Source organism: Heterocephalus glaber, unplaced genomic scaffold, assembly GCF_053883595.1.
Source record: "Heterocephalus glaber isolate CG9 unplaced genomic scaffold, H.glaber_assembly_v1.0 deba00001543, whole genome shotgun sequence".
Classification (NCBI taxonomy): Eukaryota; Metazoa; Chordata; class Mammalia; order Rodentia; family Bathyergidae; genus Heterocephalus; species Heterocephalus glaber.
Genome location: NW_028258336.1, coordinates 2705131 through 2730381, shown reverse-complemented (window position 1 = coordinate 2730381; position 25251 = coordinate 2705131). Strand labels below are relative to the sequence as shown.

At 38.2% G+C, this 25251-nt stretch overlaps 1 protein-coding gene across 22 annotated transcripts in view; it reads left to right on the top strand.

Annotated features, from left to right (window-relative positions):
• The window catches only part of Mast4 (microtubule associated serine/threonine kinase family member 4), a 594077-nt gene that overhangs the window by 252801 nt on the left and 316025 nt on the right, over nt 1–25251 (top strand). For 14 of the 22 annotated variants that reach the window (XM_087189591.1, XM_087189613.1, XM_087189592.1 and 11 more), the window contains one exon: nt 18522–18596. The exons of the other annotated variants lie outside the window; for them this stretch is intronic. In XM_087189591.1, coding sequence (XP_087045717.1) covers nt 18522–18596 — 75 coding nt within the window. The remainder of the gene's footprint in view (nt 1–18521; nt 18597–25251) is intronic. 22 annotated transcript variants of the gene reach the window in all.

Sequence of the window (25251 nt, the reverse complement as noted above, 5' to 3'; positions counted from 1 at the left end):
TGAAGGATGCCTAGGGAAGCTTGAGCATTTATGCCCCTCCCGCTCTTATCCCCCACTGGCTGATGGTTGTCCCAGGGGAATTACCTGCTCCATACTCTGGGCCTGTCAGGCTCCAGTGGTTTGGAAGAATGTCTGGGGAAGAAGCGCAAAAATGCATGGTACATAGATCTGAGGAGGAATTGTTATATTATGTTAGGTTGAACTAGTACAGAGTCCTCACTATGGCAGAAGCTGACCTTAGGGGTGCCAGGAGGACCTAGAGGGATGGGATTTGGGTCACCCAAGGTGTCTGCAGCATGTGCAGAGGGAGACCATGGAGGACCTTCCACCTTGATGGTTAGGGTGGGAAAGCGAGGGACATCAAAGACCTGGTTAGCCTTTTCTGGGTCTTAACTGGCTAAGTGCAGCCAAATAGCAGTTACTGGAAATTTCATGTTATTTTACTCTTTCTATTTGGACAAAAAGCAAAGTGAGATATTGATCTCAGCTTTGAAGAGTTATTAATTGCCCTCACATGCACCTGTTAATGTCAGTGCTGTCTGGAGGAAGAGATTAGAAATTCCTGTGCACTGTCTTGATCAGGGAGACACACTGACTGATGGCCTTCCTGATTGCAAATCAGATTCAGTTATATCTGATTTTGAGTCAGATGCTGTGCATCTGCACAAAAACAGGCTTTGTGCTCCTGTTATAGTAGGATGATCTTTTGATTGTGCTTTTCATTAAATTACAATGTCCTCCTGGTTGAATTATTGACCTAGACTAGAATTATGGTTACACGTTGACATGACCAGCAATGTAATGTGATTTTGTAAAAATTTGACAAGTTTGTGAAATGCTAAAAAATGTGAAGCATAATGTAATAAACACCTCTGTAGCTGACATTTAAATTTAAGAAATATTTATATTTGATTGCTTTTCTTCAGGTAGTATTTTTAATGAAAACAATTTGACATTACAACAGAAAAAACGTAAAACTTCCTTTTTTTTGTTTTGTTCCTTTCTCCAGTCTCCCTCCTTTTCAGGAGAAACAAATTATACATTTGGCATGTTAGTTTGTGTTCTTATTCTCTAATATATGTTTTGCAACTTTTGTTTCCATTTAGAATTTTTTGATTGATCTGTGTCAATGAGCATACATTTAGTTTATTAACATGTTCCCATAGGTTTGAACCACCAGTGATACATGCAAGACTGTCCCATCGGGTGGCTTGTACCACTCAGTGGGACTGTCCCATGCCACCCGTTGGGACAGTTATTCATGTAGCACTGGTGGTTCAGAGCCACCCACCTGTGAGACATACTAATTATGGCCCCATAGTGATCATGTTAATTTTAAGTGCAAATTAGTTTTTCATCTTATAAATATGCCACAATCTCTTCTCTTCCCTCCCCTTCCCTCCCCTTCCCTCCCCTTCCCTCTCCTTCCCTCTCCTTCCCTCTCCTTCCCTCTCCTTCCCTCTCCTTCCCTCTCCTTCCCTCTCCTTCCCTCTCCTTCCCTGTCCTTTCCTCTCCTTTCCTTCCCTTCCCTGTACCAGGGATCGAACTTGGGACTTTGCACTTGTGAGGCAGGTGGCAGAACCACTGAGCTAAATCCCCGGCCCTGCCAGTTTCTTTTATCCTTTCTCCTAATAATGTAATTCAATGTCTCTAGGTTTTTGGGTTTTTTGTTTTGTTGCATTGTGTTTTTTTAGTACTGGGGATCAGACTCAGGACCTTGCACTTGCGAGGCAGGCAGCAGAACCACTGAGCTACATCCCTGGCCCTTAGGGTTTTTTGTTTTTATATTTTTATTAGTACAAATTTGCAGTAAGTAATGACTGCATTTATTGTGGAGAGATGGTAAATGTGTATAACATATCTTAATTCTTTCTTAATCCCCTCACCATCTCTTGGTCCCCTTCCCTTTTGCGAAAATATCTATCTCCGTTTTTCGTATTTATCTTTTATTTGCTCTTTATTTATAGTTTGAGTTTCTCATACAAGAGAAACTATTTGATATTTAAACTTGCCTGACTGATTTATTTTACTTAATATTATGATCTTAAAATGCATCCATTTTTTTCTACAAATGACCTACGTGTGTCCTTCTTTATGGCAGAGTAATAGTACTCCATTATATACAAATACTACATTTTCTTTTTGTTTTACTATTACAAGCAATGCTTTGGTGGACATGCATGTATGGATTTCTTGCTGTCTGTAGGTAAGGATTATTCTAGGGCAGTGGTGGTGAACCTATGGCACATGTGCCACCCCAGCTGTTTGTATCATTGAAACCTCTAAAAGATTTGCCATCACTGTACTAGGGTAGGCACCAAGAAACAGAATTTTTGGCTTCTGTTGTCTATGCATTTTTAACCTTAATAGGTATTGTCAATGAACTTGTTGATGCTCTCAAACCAGTGTATCCTTCTTTACCATCAGATTGCTGTTTTCTCTCATACTCACAAGCACCTGGTATTTTGATATTTTCTGATTTTTGTTCTTTTGGGTGTGCACTGATGATTTTATTGTTTTACTTTGAATTATACTATAGAAATTGTGTATCTTTTATGTATAAAAGTTATTAGATTACCTTCTACCTGTTGTTTTTAGTATTGCATTCTTAGTAATTTTTATGTGTTAAATATTAGAAATAGTTAAACATTCTGTTCTTTAAATTTCAAGTATGGTATCCTTTGTCACACAGAGCTCAAATTTTAATATGGTCCAATTTGTTGCACCTGTTTTTTTTTTTTCGTTAAGTTTATTGGTACATTTTAGGTATACAATACAGTTACATTCAGCACTGGGATCTTGTACCTTTACATGATGTATCTTGGTTCTTATTTTTCCCTCATTCCTCTGCCCTCCCTTCACCCCCTCTACCCCTCTCTATTTACAAAGACTTTGTTTCCATTTTTTTCCTTTTCTCATATTTTTTCTTTTCCCTTCTTTTCTTTTCCCTACCCCTCCCACTTCCCCTACTCCTTTAGACCTTTTCTTCCTATTTCACAATATCATTTATACATTTTGATCCTTATTTACACTTTTAGTTTTTCACATCAGAGAAATTATTCAGTATTTCTACATGTGTGTCCTATTTATTTCACTTAAGAGTTTGACCTCAATGTACATCCACTTAGCTATAAATGTCTCTAGTTTCTCATTCTTTATGGCTAAGTAGTACTCCATTTTATAGAAAAACTACATCTTCTTTATTCAGTCTCCAGTTGATGGGCAATTGGGGTATTTCTAAGTTTTAGCTATTACAAACTGTGTTGCTATAAACATGAGTGTGCATATATCACTGTGGTATGATTCTTTTAATTCTTTTGGGAAGATACCCAGCAGAGGAATAGCTGGGTCAAATGGGACTTCTAAACCCAGTTGTTTGAGGTATCTTACTGATTTCCACAGTGGTTGCACCAGTCTGCACTCCCACCAACAATGAAGAAGGGTTCCTTTCTCCCCACAATCCTGCCAGCATTTGTTATTGGTTGATTTCTTGATAGCACCCATTCTTTCTGGGGTGAGGTGAAATCTCAGCATTGTTTTCATCTGCATCTCTCAAATGACCAGTGATGTTGAACATTTTTTCATATGTTTGTTTGCTGCTTTTACTTCTTTGAGAAATGTCTGTTCATTTCAGATGCCCATTTTTGAATTGGGTCTTTATATTTGGGGGGTTTGATTTTTTTGAGTTCTTTATATATTCTAAATAATACACCTTTGTCTGAGAAACAGCTGGTAAAATTTTTATCCCACATTGTAGGTTGTCTGTTAGCTCTGTTGGTGGTTTCTCTTGCAGTGTAGAAGCTTTTTAATAAGATGAGATCCCAGTTGTTGATTCTTTGTGCTGGTTCCTATGCTGCTGAGAATTTGTTCATAAAGTTTTTTTTCCTATGCCAGTGTCTTCAAGAGTTCTACCTAATTTGGGGGGTCTGATTTTTTTCAATTCTTTATGTATTCTAGTTAGTAGACCTTTGTCTGAGGTACAGCTGCTAAAATTTTCTTCTCATATTGTAGGTTGTCTCTTATCTCTGTTGGTAGTTTCTCTTGGAGGGGTGGAGGAAGGGGAAGGGGAAAGGGAAGAAAGGAAAGGAAAAATTATGAGAAAGAAAAAAATAATGGAAACAAAGTCTATGTAAATAAGGAAGGGTGGTGGGGGAGAAGGGCGCATAGGTAATGGGGAAAAAAATAAGAACTAAGATACATCATGTTCAGGTACAAACACCCAATGATAAATATAAATGTATTGTATAACTAAAATGTACCAATTAATAAATAAATTTTTTAAAAAAGAGTTCTTCCTAACTTATCTTCAAGCAAGCTTAGTGTTTCTGTTTTAATATTTTGATCTGCAATCAATTTCATTTTAAGTTTTGAGTTCTGTACTTGTTTGAGGAATATTTTCCTATTCATTAGTTATAAAATATCTTATATTTCATTTTTTCTCCTAAAAATTAAAAAAAAATTTTTTCTTATTTTACGATGGAGAATTGAACTCCAGGCCTCACACAGGCTAAACATGTGTTTTACCATTGAGGTATATCCTCTGCCTGAGGTTTTGTTTTGACATTAGATCTTTCATGCATCTGATTTTTTGGAAGGGGATATGACGAGAAGTATGGATAAGATTAATTTATGTTTCAGGTAGAAAGTGGTTTTTTTTTTTGCCATATCATTTACTGACTAAATATATCTTTTCTTCACATTTGTTATACCATGTCTCTAAAATGTAAAAGTCTGTTTTGGGGTTTTCTAGTTGTGCCAATCTATTTATACTTGTGTGCATACCACCGTTGAACTACTGAGGTTTTACAATAAATTTTGTCTTTGTAGGACAAGTCTCCTATTTTAGAATTGATTTGAATATTTTTGACCATTTAGTCTGTAAGTGAATTTTAAAAATCATCTGTAAACAAGTCTTTGGAATTTTGATTGGAATTGCAGTGTTTTTTCAAAATAATATAAGAAGTATTTAAATCTTCCTATCTATATACTGTATAGGGGATATGTTAATTCTAATATTTATATTCATTAATTCTGACACTCTTTTATGGCTATTAAACAATTTTATAATTTTTAGTATTTAGATCATATTCATTCTTTGATAAATATATTCCAGGATACCTGATCATTTTTGTTGTTATTTTGAGTTATATCTTTTGTCCTTTAATGCTTTCTAATTGGCTATTGCTGGTATATAAATATACTGTTTATTTTTACACGTTGATTCTGTATCTAATAATCTCTTTTATGCTCTTTTAACAATTCCAAAAGCAATACCAGTAGAATCTCATATTTTAGTACAGATGTTCCATCAGCTGCGAATAGACTAGCTTTCCAATTATTTGCTTACTTTTTCTTTTATTATTGCATTGATGAGTACCTCATTAAATCATAGCAGTACTGTGACACTTCTTATTTTGTGGCTATGCAGCACGATCCCTAAATACAACCATTTCCTCATAGTCTTTAATCTTTTCTTCTGTAAGCCCCATTAGACATATTTTAAATTTTTTTTATCTTGCCCTGTGTATTGGTAATTATTATTCTGCATTTTTGGTATTTGGGCATTCCTTGTACTGTACTATATTAGGTATAAAAGCTATTGGTATAATACCTTTATTTAAGTCAGTTGTTTTTATTTGTCAGTGGTTTTCACAGACCCTTGGGTCTCTGTCCTTCCTTGGCTCCCCTCTAATCCAGAACACTTATTATAAATTTCTCTTGTTCCTCCACCAGCAGCATGAGATTGGAGGACAATCCCTTAGCTTTATCTTCAATTTAGGCAGCATAATAGTTTTTTAAGAGGCACCTTTATCTTGCCACCTATTTTTATCCAACTGAAAGACAGTTGGAAAACAAGATACTGAGGAGTAAATTAAATGTAGCCACTGGTTTGGAGGAAGTTGAGTGCAAAATCACATGGAATAAATGACTTAAATACAAGAGGAAAATAAATTATTGGTGACAATATGGTTCCTGAGCATGGCACACCATCCAGAATGTGACAGTGTTGGTCAGCAGGAAGAGCATTTTGCAGGCTTCAGGGTCATCATCTAGAAGTCAAGAAGTGGCCGAGACTGTACTTACGTTGTTTGTAGCTCTCTTAAATTTGATCTTTTAATATATTAATATATTTTGGCATAAGTAAGTACTTGTATGGTCCTAAAATCATCCTAGTGTTCCTGAGGTTATTAAACTTAAGTCGAACTGACAAACCAAGCCACCTTAAGTGGTTAAATGTCCATTATTACTCACCAGTTGTGTCTAATGAGAGGATTAGGGTAGGTTAAAAAACAGACCCTAGCCAATCTGCATTTGAATTTCATCTCCGCTTTTTACCAGCTCTGTGCATTCAGGTATGTTTAAACTCTCTTTGTACCTTTATTTTCCTCATCTGTGAAATAATCAGAGTGCTCATTTCATTGGGCTGTTAGAAAAGTTAGAGTAGTTGATACTTCTGTCCAACAGAAATAAAACTATTAACTATTTTAAAAATCATTCACTCAAAAGAATATTCTAAGGAGAATGCAGTGTGATTTAGGCAATAAAAATGGTATCCTGACCTTTTGTTGTCACACTAAGAAAGGGGTTCACATAAAGGAAATGATGCTCAGAACAGTGAGTCATGGACTGCATGCACCTTTTTCTTTTGGGAATGCTCAGGGATTAAGTGTTCCTCCAGGATTATGGATTAAGGAAAGACAAAAGTCTTACAATGTTTCTTTAAATATCTCTTTCAGCTGCATAAGATTAGCACATTTTCTTGGCAAAGAACACCTTTTCCTTTTTAGCAGGAATAGTTTTCGTCAGTAGCCTTTCTTATTTTTCTTTCCCAACACTTCCTGTGCTTCTATCTTCTGTCATCTGCCTTCATTCCATTCCCCATGCTTCAGCACTTCCCTCCCACTACTTCCCATCCTCTGACTGAAATAAAAAACCTACAGCACAACTTTGTTCATTGATTGTGGGCCACGTTTCCTTCCTATTTTGCAGGCCCCTGGGTGTCTGGGACAATTAAGGTGGAAGTGTGCTGGCAGCATGGGAAAGTCGCTGTGCATGGTGGTGACGTTTTTATGGTGTTGTCAGGATGTGTGTGGCTGAGGGGAACAAAAAGCAGTGCCCGGTCTGGTGCTCTAAAGCCATCTGCTCCTAGTCTGGAGTCACTGCTTAATTATTTTCAAAGCATTTAGCCCAGGTTTTTCCTTAATTGGGTAACTAGAGATACCCATGGTATCTTTGTTTTGTGTGATTTGTTTAGGTTAAGACAGGATTTCTGGGACACTGATGGTCCCCACAAAGCCTAGAACTTAAGGGCAAGGGGCTGAAACCCCTCTCTTGGATCTGTTTCTATTTATATAAAAACACAGAAGATGATAAAATCTCAAATTTATATTTCTTACAATATCCCAGATGAGACTGATATTGCTGGTAAAGATGAGCTGGAGTGGATGGAGACGTAATAGTGATCAGGGAAGGCTCTTCACATTTGCGTTAAGACTTGGTGGCAAGCAGAGGGTGTAGCTCAGTGGTAGAGTGTGTGTGTAGCATGCACAACACCCTGGTTCAATTTCCAGAACAGAAAGAAAAAAAACAAAGATTTGATGGGTGATGGGTACTGGTCCACATGGTTTGGGCATCAGCAATTTAAGGAAAGAAACATCAGCAAAGGGGAAGACATCCTTGTAATTAATTATAGTTATTGCATAATGCAACCTCATATAAGTCAAATCACCTTGTTTAAAAATATTAATCTTTATGAAATCAATCACGTGGTATTTATATCTGGAAATGAACTGAGTCAGTGTTCGGGTGATAAAAATAATTGCAGTTACTCTCAGCCATCTCCATGCCACTAGGAGCCAGCGTTTACTCATGCCAGGCATGTACTGAGTATACTGTGTGTCGTGTTTATCCCACAGCCCTGTGGAGGTAGCTCTTATATCTGCATTTTACAGATGGGGAAACTGAGGCTCTGCTAGGTGTACAGAGCATGAAACCACTCATGGGTGTCTCAGACATTTTCTCCTATGACAGAGTCCCATCCACACATGCTGTGCCCACCCCACAGAGGTCCCGAAGTGCAACTATTTTTTAAAAAATTGTTCAGGTAAAAGTATGTATTAGCTAAAAAGTGGAGAATATAAAATAACGCTGAGACTTAAATGTGAGGGTGATTTTATTTATACTGATTTTATGTCAAGTTCAGGTCTTCTGAGCATCAAGTCCTCATGAGGGAAAGGGAGAGACAAGGTGACCTTTTGGGTACTTACCCTGCCCCAAGAGCTTACAGTCCTGGAGCTGCTGGCAGAAGACATGGGCATCATCATGTATCATGGTTGTGGTGTATGGGGCCCTTAATCTTTCACACAGTCTGTGTGATAAGTACCTGCTGATTGACAGTGGTGTCAGATAGGTGGTGTCCTGCCCCGTAGCACAATGTGGAGCTGTTTCCCCTTTCCTGGGACCCTGACTATTCCTGATACACCCTCTAGGACAGATGGAACACATCAAAACAGCCTTGAGGAGTCTGTGGTTGCCCTGCTTAATTTAAGCCCCAATCAGGTCTAATTATCAGAGCAATATTACTTGCTGGCAATAATTTGCTTTGGTTACAAGTCAGAGCAATGTTGAAAACTTTATTTTGCATTCAGAAAATTAGTTTACCTTTAACCTCACTCCCACTCCCATATTTCCCTGTGGAAGATTGGTTCTCTTAATTTAGGAATCTTGTAATTTTTCTCATTAAAAATGTGTGGCATGTGATATCATTAGTTTTTTTCTAAATTGAAGTGACTTAAGTGGGTTGACATATGTGCTACAGCGTAATTGTGCTGTTTTTGAAGCTCAAGTCAGTAATTACATCCATAAACTTATTGTCTCTGATAAAATATGTTAACTGGTCTTTGACATAAAATTCATTAATTTGAATCAATATATAATGTTCTGGAATGCTCTAACAGAGGATCATTGACTGATGGATATAATAGTCTAAGACTCTCAAACATTTCTCTATGAATAGCAGTAAATGTAAACATTTTCTAAATAGCTTGTCAATACCGCAAGTCCCAAAACACACATATTTTGAAGCCTACAAGAAATTTGAACTATGACATGAGCCCAATAATTGAATTTACTTGTTTAAAAAATGAGAGTATCCTGGGATTTTTTTATCTTTACACTATTGAGCTAACTTGCAGACAGGGTCTTAGAATTTCAGACCTTTACATCCCCATGCCTGGACACTGAAGTTCTGGATGACTGGGGACTTGAGCTGGCATCTGCCACCCCGTGGTGGCCAGAAGACTGGTCTCTGTGAGGTTTTCTCTTACTGTACCTCAGAAAATGCCAGGACTCCCTTCTTCGTGGTACCTGAGAGGTTTCTGTGCAGACTGGCTTTTCTACTTTCCTAATGTTGAGTAACTTTGCAAAGCAAATTGAAATGTACCAGAGTTGGCAAGAAGATTTAAATTCAAAGTAAGAATTTCATCGGGAATCCAATCCCAGGGTTTTCTTTTGACTCGAGGCTGCGGACCTACAAAAAATGACATTAATGCAAAATCTTGACAAAAGAGAAATTCCCATGATTAGATAGATGGGTTTCACACATAATGTCTAGTTCACTCCTTGGCAGTTCTAGGAAGTAAGAGCCAGAGAAGAAATGCATTGTGCAGCTTTTCCACTCAAATTGTTTACCTTTCTTCCCATCAGATACATCCACATCTTTTCTGAAACAGCAAGAAGAGCTTTGAAGGTGTCTTTGTCACTTTTCTTGTTGCTGAGACACAATACGTGACACCAACAATTTAGAGGAGGAGAGGTTTATTTTGGCTCAGGTTTAAAATCAGTCCATGGCAACCCTGGCTCCAAGGCAGGACTCCATCACATAGGGGCATCGCAGAGGAGAGGTGCTCACAGCATTGCAGACAGGAAGCAGAGAATCAAAGGAAGAGAGAATGGGAGATAGAACCTTCCTGGGTCATGTTCACAGGGACCTACTGCTTCAGACCAAGCCCTACCTCCTCACAACAAGTGAGCCTCTATAATCTAATTACTTTCCAAAGGTCTCCCCTATCATCACATGAGGCTTTTAGGTAAACCATAACAGGGTGAAGCGACACCCACTGGTGAGGAAGCTAGCACTGGGCAGAGAGGGGAGGAAGGTAGCTGCCCTTGGCTGCTGCTGACTTTTGCTCTGCAGTCTCACCCCATGCCTTGTGTCCTCTTTTGACCTCCAGGTCCCTGCACCTTTCCCCAAGCCATCTCCCTCTCCACACCATTTTCTTTCTCTCCCCATTACTTTCTCTTCCAATCTCCCATCCTTCCTTTCTCTTCCCCTCTGCTCTACATCTTCTCTCTCCTTAGCAGGCCGACTCTGGTTCCTGGGTGGGCTTGGCCCAGTATAGAGATGGCAGCAGGAGACAGGAGGAAGGAGGAAGAATGGAGAATATGGCAGAAGCCATTGCTTCCCAGCTCTTTCCTTGTGGCTGAATGTTCTCCTTAAAGTAAGGGTACCAGTCCGGTGACTCCCCACCCAGCTCCCTATTTCAAGTTCTGGAAGCAGCTCTCTCCCTTTTCTTCTTCAGGCCTGGGGATAATGAGATCTCCCTATTCTTGTGTGAGTAATCTCTTTATCAAATTCAACTGGAGCCACCCATTCTGAGAGTGCCATGCTTCCTGAAGGAGCCTGCACTGAAGTGCTGGGTATGGTTGAGGTCGTGATATGTAATCATGCATTGTGTGTATATAAATTTGCTTAATTTATTTGTTTAATAGGTATTATGAGTTAATAAATAACAGGTAGAAAAGAAAGACAAAGTTCTTGCTCTTGTGGTGTTTACAGAAAGATAGACAAACACAGACAAATACTGTGTAATTCTGGGTAAATGTTGTAACGGAAAGGATGTTGGGGGAAGAGAGTGACGGGGTGAGCTTTTAGAGGAGGGGCCACATAATCCTTCCCTAATAAAATGAACAGCATGCTTTGCAAAGTACACAAAGGGAGAGTGTTCTAGGGAAGGGAAACTCAAGGACCCTGAGTTGGCCAACTGTTTGGAGAGCTCTAGGAACAGCACAAAGACTGGTGTGACCAGAATAAAGTGAGTGGGGTGGGGGAGATGGTGAAAGAGATCCAGACAAGTATCCAGAGCAGAACCTTCATGGCTTTGTAGCCATGGGAGGACTTGAGTGGAAGAGGAAGACTCTGGAGGCTTGGAAGCAAGTGACATGATTTATATTTTATTTGGCTGGCTTTGTCTGCCCTTGGGAGGATAGGCTGTGGAGAGCAGAAGCAGCTGAGGAGGTGTAAGACTATCGCTGGATTTTGGATGACATGGATGGCCTTTGGCGCTAAATTTTTGCTCCCCACCCTGGCCCCCAAGAAAATATGTTGAAGTCTTAACCTCATTACTTCACAGTGGAACCTCATTTGGAGAAGAGTCTTTACAGTGGTGACCAATTAAAGTCATTAGTGTGAGCTCTAATTCAGTATGGCTGGCTCCTTTATCAAAAGGGAGAATTTGGATATAAAGACAACACATTTAAAGGGAAAGTGATTTGAAGAGATATAGAACATGGCCATCTACAGGGGAAGGAGAAAGCCTGAAATAGATCCTTCCCTAAGGCCTTCAGAAGAAACAACCCAGCCAGCACCTTGATCTTGGACTTTCACCCTTCAGAACTACCAGACAATGGATTTGTTGTTTTATCCCCTTATCTGTAGCACTTTGTTTCTGCAGCCCTAGCACCTACTGGAAGTGGCTTAGATGATACTAATAGCAGTAGAAGTAAGAAAGGACTGGAAATGAAATAGATTCTAAAGTTGAAACCAGTACCATTTCCTGAGAATTTAAATGGGGTCGGGATTGTTTGGCCCATGAGAGAGAACACAGAATAAAGAAACTGAAGACCACACAGCCATGCTGACTCCTAGGTCACTCACCGACCAGAGTAGGCAATTGGAGTTGGTGGGGAGCTGTTCTGCTAGAGTGACCATAACACCCCATCCCCAACCCTCAAAACTGCAGAGTCCAGGCCGCTTACTTCAGTTGTCCATACTTTAGAACAGGCTCTCGTGATTTGAGGCAGGCCCTGCTGAATGCATGCAGGATGCCTCCAGGCAGTACACAGATATTTTTAATTTGGTAGCTAATGGTTTTTTTTCTTAATATCTATTAGGAAAATATGTAACTAGCACAACAAAGCCATAATTTCAATATATCATCACATAGGCCACTGTTAAAATTGAAATATTTAATTTTTTAAAAGAAGGGGTAATTTTTAAAATAAAACTGTGAACATGTGCTAATAAAAAATAAAAATTTTAAAAGTCCACAATTTAAAAAAGAAAGCTGTGAAGAAAATAATAGTACGTGCATTATGTGTAATAGTACACATAGTACATGAATATGGGAAAATACATAAATGACTGACGTTTGAGAGACAAAGCATTTTTAATGAGCTTCCTAGGTGAGTCCTATATTGTCACAGTTCTAAAGCTACTCCCTTAGTGCCCCTCAACGTGTGATCATGCTAAGCAAGGACTCTACCACTAAGCTATATCCTCAGCCCCCTTAGTGTGGATTTTAACTGCTGGTCACATCATTAATTTAGTATATATAAACCAGAGTTTGTTTTAAAAGGAACTAAAGTAGATCAGGAAATAGAGTACATTGCTGGTATTACTGTCAAATTATTTCAGAATTTAAGATATGAGCATTACAGTGAAAAAAGCTAGCATGCCATATTCTTAGGGTCTGCTTTCAGAAGTGGGGGTGTCCTCTTCCCTCTCCCAGTTTGATGACTTACCTCTTGAGCTATTTTGAAAAGCCTGACTTTGAAAGATGAGATAAAATGATCTTCGCTCCTCATTACAATGTTATTAATTATGGAGGCTTTCATGAATTATTGTGTGATTAGTTCCATGGGTTTTAGACATCTATGATGTCATAATAGAAAAATGTACTCTGTCTTCTAAATGGCATATTTCTTCACTGTTCATTTGGGTTTCTGATCCCTATACTGATATGGTTGATAATTGTTAAATCCCCCTAGCTTATGCATTCTATCAATCAATTTATTTTCATGGAGTATTTTGACTTTGCAAGGTCTTTGATTCTTTTCCTGATGTTCAAGGGCCTCTTTAATAATGCTTATTTGTAAGGGCTTTGTTGTATTTAAGTACAGTGTTCAGTAATGTTATCAGGATCCAAGGAGGTCCCCTTAAAGAGGAGATGGAGAGTTCAACTCACTCAGGCAGGTTCAAAGTACTCTCTGAAAGAGAAAGAGTTCCAGTGCTTGAGGGTTGACCAGCACTGTGGTCTGGGGTTGAGGGTATTTATGTGGTCTTGGGGTACACTCAAGGCAGATGATCTAGGATATTCATCTTTTGAGTTATTTATCATTTACCGAGTGTCTAGCAGGTTACTACTAGTGGGCTAAAGCAAAATCTGACTTTCTGTACTAGGTTAAAATGCAAACTCTTTGCATGTGTTTGAAGTTTATCAATATGTTATCCAGTTACTAGAGCTGTTTCCTTGAGGGTAAAAGACTATGGAATTTATTGATTTATAAAAACATAGGCCCAATTTATGGACTTGTAGTATCTTTGTAACTCCTAGGAATTTAGGAGTGAGAAGCCTAGAGATAAAACAAGCCAAAGAATTAAAAGGCATTATAATCTTGGATAAATTTGATTATATCTTTTTTTAAATAGATTTTTTCCATCTTTCTTAACATTACAGTTTGCTTAAAATTCCAACTTCCTTGACTTCTTTATTTCTTCTGTCCTGCCTTAGTAACAGCTTTGATTGGAGGTGAAACATATTTATCACAGACAAAAACTATTTCTGACTTGGGATGAGAAGTTTATTCTTTTTTTTTTTTTTAAGAAGTTTATTCTTTTCCAAGCATATATGTTACTCTTTTTTGAATTAAAACTATTTTGAATGGAATTTTGAGAAGTAGTCTAGGAGCCCTTGAAGCATTTTTATGATTCATTGTGCGATTTTTTTTTTAATGTTAAGATCTTTAGCTTAGAAATGTCTAATGGTAGATGTTTTTAAAATGAAACTCATGCCAAAATTATATATACTTAGTTTTCAATTTTCCTTTTGGATCTCTTTTTGAGATAGAATAATTTAGACTTGATTTAAGGAATTAGGCTTTTATAAATAGTCTGCTGTAAGCAACTAAATTCATTGGGCACCCATTATTTCATGCCTGATATATTGTTTTCCACACAGCATTCTTGTAAATATGTTTGCACAATGCAAATTAGGCTAAAGTACTAAGCTATCAGATCTGTAATGTTAAGGGAACAATAATTTCTTTAAAAAGTATGATCTGCTGTGTTAAGGGATGTTTGTAATTTCTAAAAGGGTTTACTTAACAGGTTAAGGCTTGGTGAAAGCATTTAGCATAGAGATGAAATATGTCTCATTAAGTTTCTACATTATGCACATGCCAACTCTTCTTTTGTTGTTCTCTAATAGTTTATTTACATAGCAGAAGATTGCTATTTTATTGCTTGTGGTTATAACAGTAAAATGATTTTTGTTGGGTTTACCTAAGTAGCAGAATGGGCTTCTGTTTCCACAAAATTAATGATGAGGAATTCAACTCCCCACATACCCTGCCCTCTGCCCCCTGCTCTTTGTAGTGAAGAGGTCCTACTTGCATATGTAAATAAGCCATTCAGTTCACAGCCTGTGGAGCCCACTGAGGTCCAATCTGTTATTTTGCTGATGTTGATGTCATTAGCCAGGAGGTAAATGGTATCAAGAGACTGATCTCTCAACCTGGAATGACAGCAGAGTCTGAAGGCTGTCATTTAGGAGAAACAGATTCTTGGAATTTAGAATTTGCGTAATGAAAATTAAGTCACAAGTTTTGTTTTTAATGTTAGCATGAGTGATAGAATTTAATATTTTTCTTGAACACAGAACTATGTGAAAAAATACATACATGGTAATTTATAAATCTGGAAGTTTATTTGGCTCACGATTAGGAAGCTGGGAAATCTAAGCATGGTCTTCGTATCTGCTTGTGATATAGGGGAAATACTATAACTCCCAACCTGCTAGATGTCAGACATGCTGAGTTCGTGCTCCCCAAAATCAAAAAGTGAATTCTAAGGAACAACAGAGGTTAAGAGTAGGAAAAATTTATTGAGAGAGAGCACCTAAGAGACAAGAGGGGGCTGGAAAGCAAGTTAGCATAGACCCCACGTCACAGAGGAAGTTTTTTAGAGCAAAATCATGAGGTGGGAAAAACTTTGGCAAAACTATGTTCAATAAGATTACAAGTATAACCACTTAGGCATTATTGATCCAGCGGGGAAGCAGGTCGTGAAGCAAGTGTCCAGGAACAAAGACCTTTTAAGGAAGGGATGGATCAGGAGGTCCTGGTCACACACCTGGGTGACTGATGTCTCTCTAGCCTTTATTGGACCAGGTGATACCAGTTATAGTATGATCTTCAATTTATTGCTTATCCCTTGGGGTGGCAGGTAGGCCTGGCCATTCCATCTTTATCTTGAGACCTGGCCTTTTACACAAGCGCCTTCAGCCACAGTTGCAATGTGTTCTCATCTTCTGCACTGACTCCCTTGACAGCCCAGCCTTATCTGACTTCCTAGAGTATTTTTACCTAACTTACCTGTCTATAATACTTGGACTCTGGTGCAGGCCTCCTTGGTGTATCATAACATTGTGGAGGTCTCACGTGGTGAGACAGAACAAGTATGCCGGCTGGAATCTCTCTTCCTCTGCTCATGTAGCTACTAATGCTATCATGTGGATCCCATTCCCATGCTCTGTCCTATACCTAATAACTCTGAAAGGCCTCACCTCCAAATACCATTGACCTGAATTTTGGGGAATTAAGTTTCTAGCACATGAAATTCTGAGGACACATTCAAGTCGTAGCATATAGAGAAGCCGATTTCCTGAGAAATCATGCAGGAGAGTACTATTTACTTTTTAAAAAAATATACAGTGCAGTGTATTGAGCTGTACTGAATTGTCTATGCTTAAAGATGCATTATTTGTGTTTCTGCTGGATATGTCAGGATATCTGGTAAATAGGAAGATTTTTAAAAGGGAGGCAAAAAGCTGCTAATTTAGGGTTGCCCTGAAAGTGTAACAGCAGTCACATCCAGCTCTTAGTAAAGTTCTCACAGGTTTCCGTGTGGCTCTGATTGTGTGACTCTGTCTGCAAAGTGTCAGTTTCACAAAACTCTGAAATTTATAGGCAACTAATCGCCATGAATTTTTGTTAGTAGTAGAATATATAGTGCCTATTTTATTGAAAATTAATGTTAGTTTAAGAGTCATGTGGATAAAAAGTTGCTGTGAGCTGTTCACAATTCCTTTATTTTCACTCTATATGCAATTCATTAAAATGACATTAATCCCTCAGGCTCTTCCTTGGTTTCTGTTAAGATATATGATGGAAATCTCTGCGTAACTACATTGATTATTTCATAGACCTATTTGTTCATTGCAAGCAGATTGTTGTTCCAGATTCATTGTACCCTATGATAAATGAGAGAAAATGGAGACCAGGTTCCAAACACCCACCTCTTGAAAGATGTGCTTGCTTTTTAATAACAGCCTTCTACCAACTGGGAGTTTAAGATTCAGATCTCAGGTTTAATATCAACATCTGCCTCCTGCTGAGTTCGTGGTACAATTAGCTAATTAAAAAAAGATAACATTTTCACCTTGGAGTCAGAAGAAGAGCAATAAACCACAAGCCCAGGATTTAGTTAATTTGCACATTGATTGTAATTGTGTATTTAAAACTGAGATTAATTTTTTTTCCCTGATGAGTGGGAGCCTGGCACTATGCATTGGAACTCTTAAATCAGTTGTAATCATTCCATAGGGAGGTTAATAAGGGCAGAGAGTTCTCCAGATCTGTTAATGAGGATAAGTACTTATTTACATATAACTTCTTTTAGGAGAAAAGAAAAACCATTAAAACCCCCTTCTCATAAACTGTTAAGTTTAAAGGAAAATTTTCAAACGATCAAACTAAATAAATAATCTATTTTTTTCCAAAATTGTATTTCTGAAATAAAAACCATTGAGTCTGTTAAAATGGGAAGTCATGCTCAGTTTTTTTGTTTTTGTTTCACCAAGTAGTCAGGGTGTTACTGAATACCAGTTCTGTTATTTAAACTTTAGTATCTTTTTTTTCTAGGTCAGCTGAATTTCAAGACTATTTCCTTGCATTTTTTAAAAGAGAGTAGAGAAAGGATACATATTGGCAGCAAAGTTTTTAGGGGGAAAAGGGGAGAAAAAAATATATATTCCTGACTTGGAGTCTGCTAGTTATGACATTGCATTTTTTAAAAAGGAAGAACTATATTGTGGCTACCTAAGCAGTGCTTATTGACAATTGAAGTGGGTGTGATTGACACATGTCTTAAAAGCAATAGAGCTGTTATTCCTCAAAGAAAGGAAAAATTCTTAAGTATTACAATGTATACACTGCATTTTTACCTAAGTGGGGAATCTTTTACCCTCTCTGTTAATAGACTTGCACTAGTGCCATCCCTTGTTTGAGGGTCCTTTTGCTGCCTCTGTTGACTCTGCCTTGTATGAGGGTCTATAAGCCCAGGGGTTTTGCGGACCCATCTCTCTGTTGCTTTTGTCTTGCCATTTCTGGAGATGATACTCAAAGAAGGGGGTAGTGTTTGTTTCTTAAATTCTGGTTTATTACTGGGAAACTTTGAAAGATGGAGAAATGGAACTCTATATAATTTATGGAGGTAGCTGTGCCCAACCTCTCCTTTCAAAATATAGAATCTTGGGTAGTGTGTTTTTAAGTTTGGCATAAAGGAGTCATGGGGAAGTGTTAAGCCTATCCACTTGCTAAAAATATATGTGTTAACAGTGCTGCTCTAAGGAGAGACCACTTTACATAGGTCTAAATAATAAAGTTAGTGTTATATCTGTATTTGAGTCAATTAAATATAATATGCAGTTAGGGGAAGAGGTTTTTTTTTCTGGGTGCCAAAAAAGATGAATTCTACCAAGACGGTAGAGAAAGAAGCCTTAAAAGGCAAACCGGACATGGTTTTGATGAGGATTGTGACTCTCATGTCATTTTGGTTTTGGCCAACAAGACTAACCCTAAGAATGCTCCATTATATACTCTGTTATTTTAGGAAAATGGACTCGTGTTCAGGGAAATAATATTTCCATTGTCCTTAGGATTTTTGAAATGTAGAGGAAATGATCAGGTAACAGTAGAGTGAAAATTTGATGGGAAATGGGCTGTGTGACTTTATTATACATATGCACATAAAAGGTTGTTTAAAGAAATGACTAGTACCTAACATGTGCTTTTGTGGGGAAATATTTGTCAAGTGTTTTTGTTATTAGATTTTTAGCCCAAACAAATACAGTGCCGTTAAACACTGTCCCTCTCCCTTTTCTGACCATTTCGTCACCATCCCACACCGCCCCACCATCGCCTTCCCACTTCTTGTTCATTCCCCATCTTCCATTCACTGTCAGGAAGGGCAGCCTCCGAAGAGCCATTTCAACTCAGCCCGACATCGCCAGAGACTAGTGGACCCAGCTGCTTCAAAAGTGAGTGTATCCTGTTGCCCTGGGTGGCGGTGGGCCTGCATGGCAGTGTGATTCCTCTGCAGTAAATGGGTTGTGGGGTTTTGTTTATTTTGATGTATTTGAAGGCTTTAGGTTATGGATACAGGGAAGGGGCAAAGCCATGGACACCAGTGTTATTCCTGTAAACATCTGGCAACCAGCCTTAGAAACAAAAGAAAGCCTTGATTTGTAACATTTTCTGGGTTCCATGGCTTATATATTCCCACCATGGCCAATTTCAACTACCTGTACGATGTCATTGAATGCAGAGCTCTGAGGAGTGCCCCGAAGAATGTTAAGTTGTGCTGTATTTACATATAGACTCGATCGTTGGGTTCAATTGATGTAAACTCTACTAATGTGTAGTCAAAGAATTAGGAGGTGAAAGTTTTGAGTATCTGTTATCCTTGTTTTTAATATATTTACTTTTAAATTTCAATATTTTAATTGATTTACAATGATTATTTTTTACCACTGGCTTATAAAATTCCTGAAAATTTACTGACATAGTGGGATGCAGTTCTAGTGCACTGGTTATTACATGTGTGTTGAGAATATTCTTAAGTACATTTGGTCATACTGAACTCAATAACAGATAGTAGTAGCCAAATACCTAGGTATTTGGGTAAGGATTTGCTAGACCTAAACAGCTCAAGTAGTCTCGGGCTAATTGTTTCATATCAGCTTTTATTGAACACATATTTATTAGTTAGCAGAACAAACATGGTCAGAACAAATTCATGAACCTTGTCCTATAAGCTCAATGAAGTCCCAGTTCTGTGATGTTTTTAGGCACTCCAGTCAAATGTTTTTTTCTACTCCAGGTCAGTGTGACAACTTTCCAGAGGCTGTACAGTGGGCATTGAGCCACAGAAATCCTCTGGCAGACTTGCTAGACATAAGGCAAAATTGAACCTGGAGTGCCAGTCCTAGGGAAGAAGACAGAAGATCTCCTTGATTCCATGCCCTGTTCATAGGAGAATGTCCCTGAAATGATTTTGCCAGTTCGCTTAACTTAAATATCACTAATTTGAAAAATGAAAACATCTGTCATGGGACTAACAAGCTACCATCTTTTTACTTCATCACTGCACCATTGGGGTATGCCAATGAACAAAAATCTCTGGTGTTGACTAAGACGCAGGTACTTCTAATATAATGCTAGTCACAAACTTGGGTGATTTTGAGGGGGGTGAGTAATTCCTAGTGAGAGCTTGTAACTATGTATAGGATATGGTTTTAATCCATACTACATTGCCTGTACTTAGGTATTTAAAAGTAAACTACATATGTCATAGCCCTTTGTCATATTTTCAAGTGCCTCAGGTATCTCTTCCCCGAGGCCCAGACAACTCTAGAGCCTTGAGATGAAGTCATGGAAGCTTTGTTGCTGTGTGTGGGAAGAAAATAAACTAGCTTTGAGTAAGTCTGGTGGTTTTCTCCTGTAAGATGTGCCTTTTGCTAAAGTAGAACATAGCTCGGAGGATAACAGGCCTTTCTTGGGCCCATCTATGAATTTTAACTAATGAAGCCCGAACCTAATGTATGAAATATGAGCATCCACTGCTATACAGCATGCACCTCTTGGTCTGTGGTAATTTAAGATGCAGCTCAGCATGTGCTTCTGTTTTACTCCCTCCTTTTCTTTTGTCCTCTATTTATTTCATTATTTTGGCATTTTCAGAAATACTGTGCCTCGACATGCAATGTATTATATAGTACACTATAAATTAGCTAATTTTCTTCTCTTGGTGTTTAGAGGATTTTTTTGGTTATTCCATTTTGTTTTGAGCAAGAATCATGGCTGCTTTTTCTGCATAAACTTTCAGAGGATCTCATTAAACTGCTGCGAAGATGCCTGGTGCTCCTGTGAGTTACCAAAAGCCATGTTACCAAAAGTCTTAAAAGGTCAGATCTTTTCCTTTCCAAAATACTGCAGAAGTGGAAATTTGAGAAGCACCTAAAAATCTTTTCTAATATTAAGGAGTAATGGAAGAAGCCACTGTTGGCTGTGCAGACACATTACTTGTACAATAAATGGCAAATGGAAATGTGCCTCTGTGGAGCCAGTGACCTTTCATTTATAAGCACACTTGGCTTAGAATCTGCACTGTATCATTTTCAACTCATTGTAAAGAATTCTTACAAATTACAGGTTTTCATGTTGGAGGGGTCAGTAATAATTTATGGTAAATGAGCTGCCAAATCTTTTGAGAACCTTGATTTTATTGTGAGTCTGCATTGTGCAGTCTGGGGAAAATGTGGTTAGGTAGAAACATTCAGTTTAGGATTAACAGGGTGTGGTGCAGAGAATCTACTGGACTGGGTTGCACATTAGCTTTGCCATGAACCAGCTCTGTAGCCTTGTGTATGTAGTCACTCCATACTGAGTCCTCTTGCTCTAGCTTTTGTCATCGACAAAATGAGGGGAGTATATAAAAAGTTCTCTTAATCAAATTTTGGAATTGTTTTCCTTTTCCATCAAGGCTATTTATTTAAAACTAGACACATTACCATTTAGTCTGAATTTTTTGAGTGTCATTTCTCAATCCTAAAATCCCGCTACAAATGGCATCATTCTTCATTACTTGCAAAGCCTTATTAGGTAGTCTTCTACCAGTGTCTTCACTGCAAGTTAATTTTTAAAACAAACTATAAAGCGATGGGTGAAAATATAGACCAGACATAAGTGGATCATTTTCTTCTTAAGGAGTTGGCTATTTTTTAGCCTCAATTTTTGCTTTGCCTTAAAAAACCTTTTGTTCTTTGAGCACAGGCAAACAGCCTTTAAATCTATTTTATTTGAATAAGACTGAAGGGTGAAGGGGAGATCAAAGATAAGTAAGGTGCCTCTGATTGGCTAAGCTTGTCCACTGGGAATGTCTAAAGTGTCTTTCACTTTGAGAATATGCTCACCTGCCTGTCCCCCAGTAGGAATGCTGTTAACACAGCAAATGAACAAAGAATGAGGCAAAACGGGCAGTTGGAATAATAGTTCAAAGACCACAGAGCTGTTATTTGTGGAGCTGGTAAAGGCCTCTGTTAAATAAAAATCAATTTGATATGGGAGCATCAGGGACATGATCTGGTGGACAGAAGAGAACACGGGAGTGTACTAAGGATTAGTTTTCAAATCTTCTGGCATTTCAGCACAAAAGGATGATGAAGATTTACCCCCATAAACTGTCATTTTATTCTAGAAGCTTTGCTGATCCAGAATAGTTTCATAAAGATTGTATTGAAATTTTGGGGATGTGAGAGCAAATAGTGGTAGGCATAGCATTTAATAAATTTTGAAATCAAGAAGTGTTGTGAGACTCTATCCTTTTTAAAAAAATCCCAGTACATAGATAATTCAACTACCAAAACTGCCTGTTGTTGTAAGATACATTGTTTCAATCTGCTGTAGGGCTTGAAAATCTTTTATTCTTATTCTGAGCAATTTCTCTCCCTTTCTCTAATGAGAATGAGGTGTATAAAACTTGGGCTCCCCTGCTGGGAAAACCAGCGCAAAGCTCTCTCAGAATAGATGATCTTCTGTTCTCACTACTATAAACCTTTTAGGATTGATCTTTTTTTTTTTTTTTTCATTTTTACCTATCTGAAGAGTAAATGTCTTTGAGACCTTAAAAACCCACTGTGAAGAGGGAACAAGAACCTGCCTGGCCCAGAGTTCATAGTTACATGGATGGTATAAAACAAAGGCAATGGAAAATCATGAAATTGTGTTTCTGTCACATTGAAAAGAAATAGGTTGATTTTTTTTTTAAGCACTAAGGGAATAGGCTTTACATTATCTACATTTCTGAGCCTTTTTATGCATGGAGTTTCTGGATGGTAATTAACACCTTCTTAGTCCCAGGAATTTCAAGTGTTAAAGAATGATTTCTTCTTTTTTGGAGGATGCAATACTTGTTACTATATTTAAGGACATAGAAAGATGGGGAAGAGATTGGAAGACTGGTTGCCACAATTATTCTGGAAGTATTTTAGTCACATAAAATATTGTATTACGTAAACTTTTTTTATATAAAGGCCTTCAGGTATTCTAAATTTCTAGAGAGATCCTCAAGGCAGCTTATATTTTTGTTTTTATATCAACCATGTATAAATTATCATTGGTCCCAACTAAATTGAACATGAATTTTGCTTCTGAGACTTATTATCTGTGGCCTTGAACCAATTACTTAAGGCCTTTAAGAAAACCTCAGTTTTCTTATCTACAAAATGGGGACCAAAATATCAATGTCAGCAGGCTGAAAATTCAGTGAAATAGTACATGGAAAATTTTGCTACATGGTCAGACACTTAAAGAGTACCATATTGTAAAACAAACAAACAAAACATTTAAATTATGATTGCTGCTATTATAGTTATTAGGTAACTATTTGATTTTTCTGTGACTTTTTCCCTGTTTTGTGAAATAAGAAGTTAGGACCAGGTGATTTATTAGGTTTAATGTCTACATTGTTAAGTCTATAGGGAAGGAGGGAAAGAGCAGGGGATTTTAAAAAAGAGAAAAAATAATGAAGATATACAGTGTACATGTACTAACTTCCTACCACAATTGTCATCATTGTAAATTGCAAATGTATACTAATAAGTGTGATAAAAAGTCTATTGTTGTACTATTTTTGAATGCCTACTGTACATTCACTAGTGTGTTAGACATAAAGAATATAAGTTGCAGGATTTTTTCCTTACTATCAACAATGTAATGTAGTTGGCAAAGCACAGATAGTAATAAACTGAATGGTAAATAGAATCAATATGGTGCTGATTTGGAGTGGAGGGAGTTCTGTGGGAAGCAATCAGAAAAGGATTGCTGATAGTGTTGGATTTTCATCTAGGCCTTAAAGGTAAGTTAAGATTTTTTACACAGCATGACTGTGGGCATGTGTATACACAAATATATGCAGTTATTGGCCAGGTATTGGCCATGTCATAATTATTAGCCAGACCAAATTGGAGGGGGTGTGACATAGGTCAAGGTGGAAGATATGCTTTTGTCATGGTCCTTCAAGGTGGGTTACACACCAGCTCTGAGATCACATGGATCTACAGTATTTTCAGATTCTATGTACTAGCTATGAAGTCAGGGAAGGTCTCTCTTTCTCTATAAGTGTAATGGAGGAATAATATATATATATATATATATATATATATACATTCTTCATTAGGAGTGTTGTTATAAATGGATGGTCTGGTACAGCCATTTCACAGAATAATCAGATGGTTTTGGGGAGTAAACTGGTGGAATATGTTATATCCCACAGTTTGCCCAATTCTAAAGAAGAGGCCTGTGTGTTAGTCAACTTTCTGTCACTGTGCCAAAATTCCAGGGAGCAATCAACTTGAAGGAAGAAAGATTTATTGTGACTCCTGGTTATAAATGTCTCAGTCCATAGTCACTTGGCTGCATTGTTTCTGACCCTATGGTAAGGTAGAGAGAGCATCTTAGTAGAGAGGGTGTGGTGGAGCGAAGCTACTCACTGTGGGGGGGTGGGAAGCAGGGTACCCTTCAAGGGCAGGCCTCCAGTGACCTGCTCTCCAGGCCATACTTCCTAAAGTTCCCACTGCCTCCCAATAGCACCACAGGCTGAGGACTAAGCCTTGAACACATGAGCCTTTTGGGGAGATTCTAGATCCAAACTACTATATAACATTATATCCCTGGGCCCCAGTCCCTAATGTAAAATGCATTCAGTCTATCACTAAGAGGCTCTTTCTCTTAAAAGTTCCTGCATTGCTCAGAAGTTCAAGTCTGAAGTCTTCTCTCTGACTCAACTTGTTTCACAGTGAGACCCTGAAAATCAGAAGAACAAGTTACATAGTTGCTACTTACTATATTGCAGGGTAAACATTCCCATTCTAAAAGGGAGGAATAGGAGAATATCAAGGAAGGATTAGACTAAAGCAAGATAGAAACCCAGCAGGGTAAACATTAAATCCTATAGTTCCATGTCTGAAATTCGAGCCATGTGGTGGTATGATATAAACTCTGGGACAGCTCCTTCCCTGTGGTCTTCCTGTCTGTAGGCCACATGGCCACTCTCGAGCTGGCTTGTCTCCTTTCTATAACTTTCTTCAGCAGGCATTCCATGTTTCTGGCATGCTAAGTTTCTGGAGTCTCCATTGCATCTTTGTCTTCAATATCACACATCACTTCTTTGGGGCTGCCTGCACAGACTTTAATCCTACCACACATTGCCTGACTTCCCTGGCCTTCATTTGCTATCTGAGTGGCAGCTTTCATGACCCTGAAACTCTCCCATTCTGAATGTCAACAAAATGTGCTTTATGTGGATGAAGCCAAGGTCAGCTGCCAGCTCTAGCATGCTTTAGCCTGGCTGCAGAGGCCTCTGAGTGCCTGGATGGCTAAGCATGGTGTCATGAGTCCTAGGGAATCAATTCTGTAGGCACCCCTGTGTGAGGAGGTATTTCAAGGGCTCTCTTCTCAAAAAAAAAAAAAAAAAGTTTAGGTTTATAGTTTTGAGCCTGTGAGGGGTGGGATTGCTGATTCTTGACATACCCTTGGGGCATGTTTTGTATTGTCCAAGTGCAAAACGCTTGATTTCTCTTTAGTGGCACCAATTGCCTCAGCAACCATACCCTCCTGGGTGGAAACTTTACACAT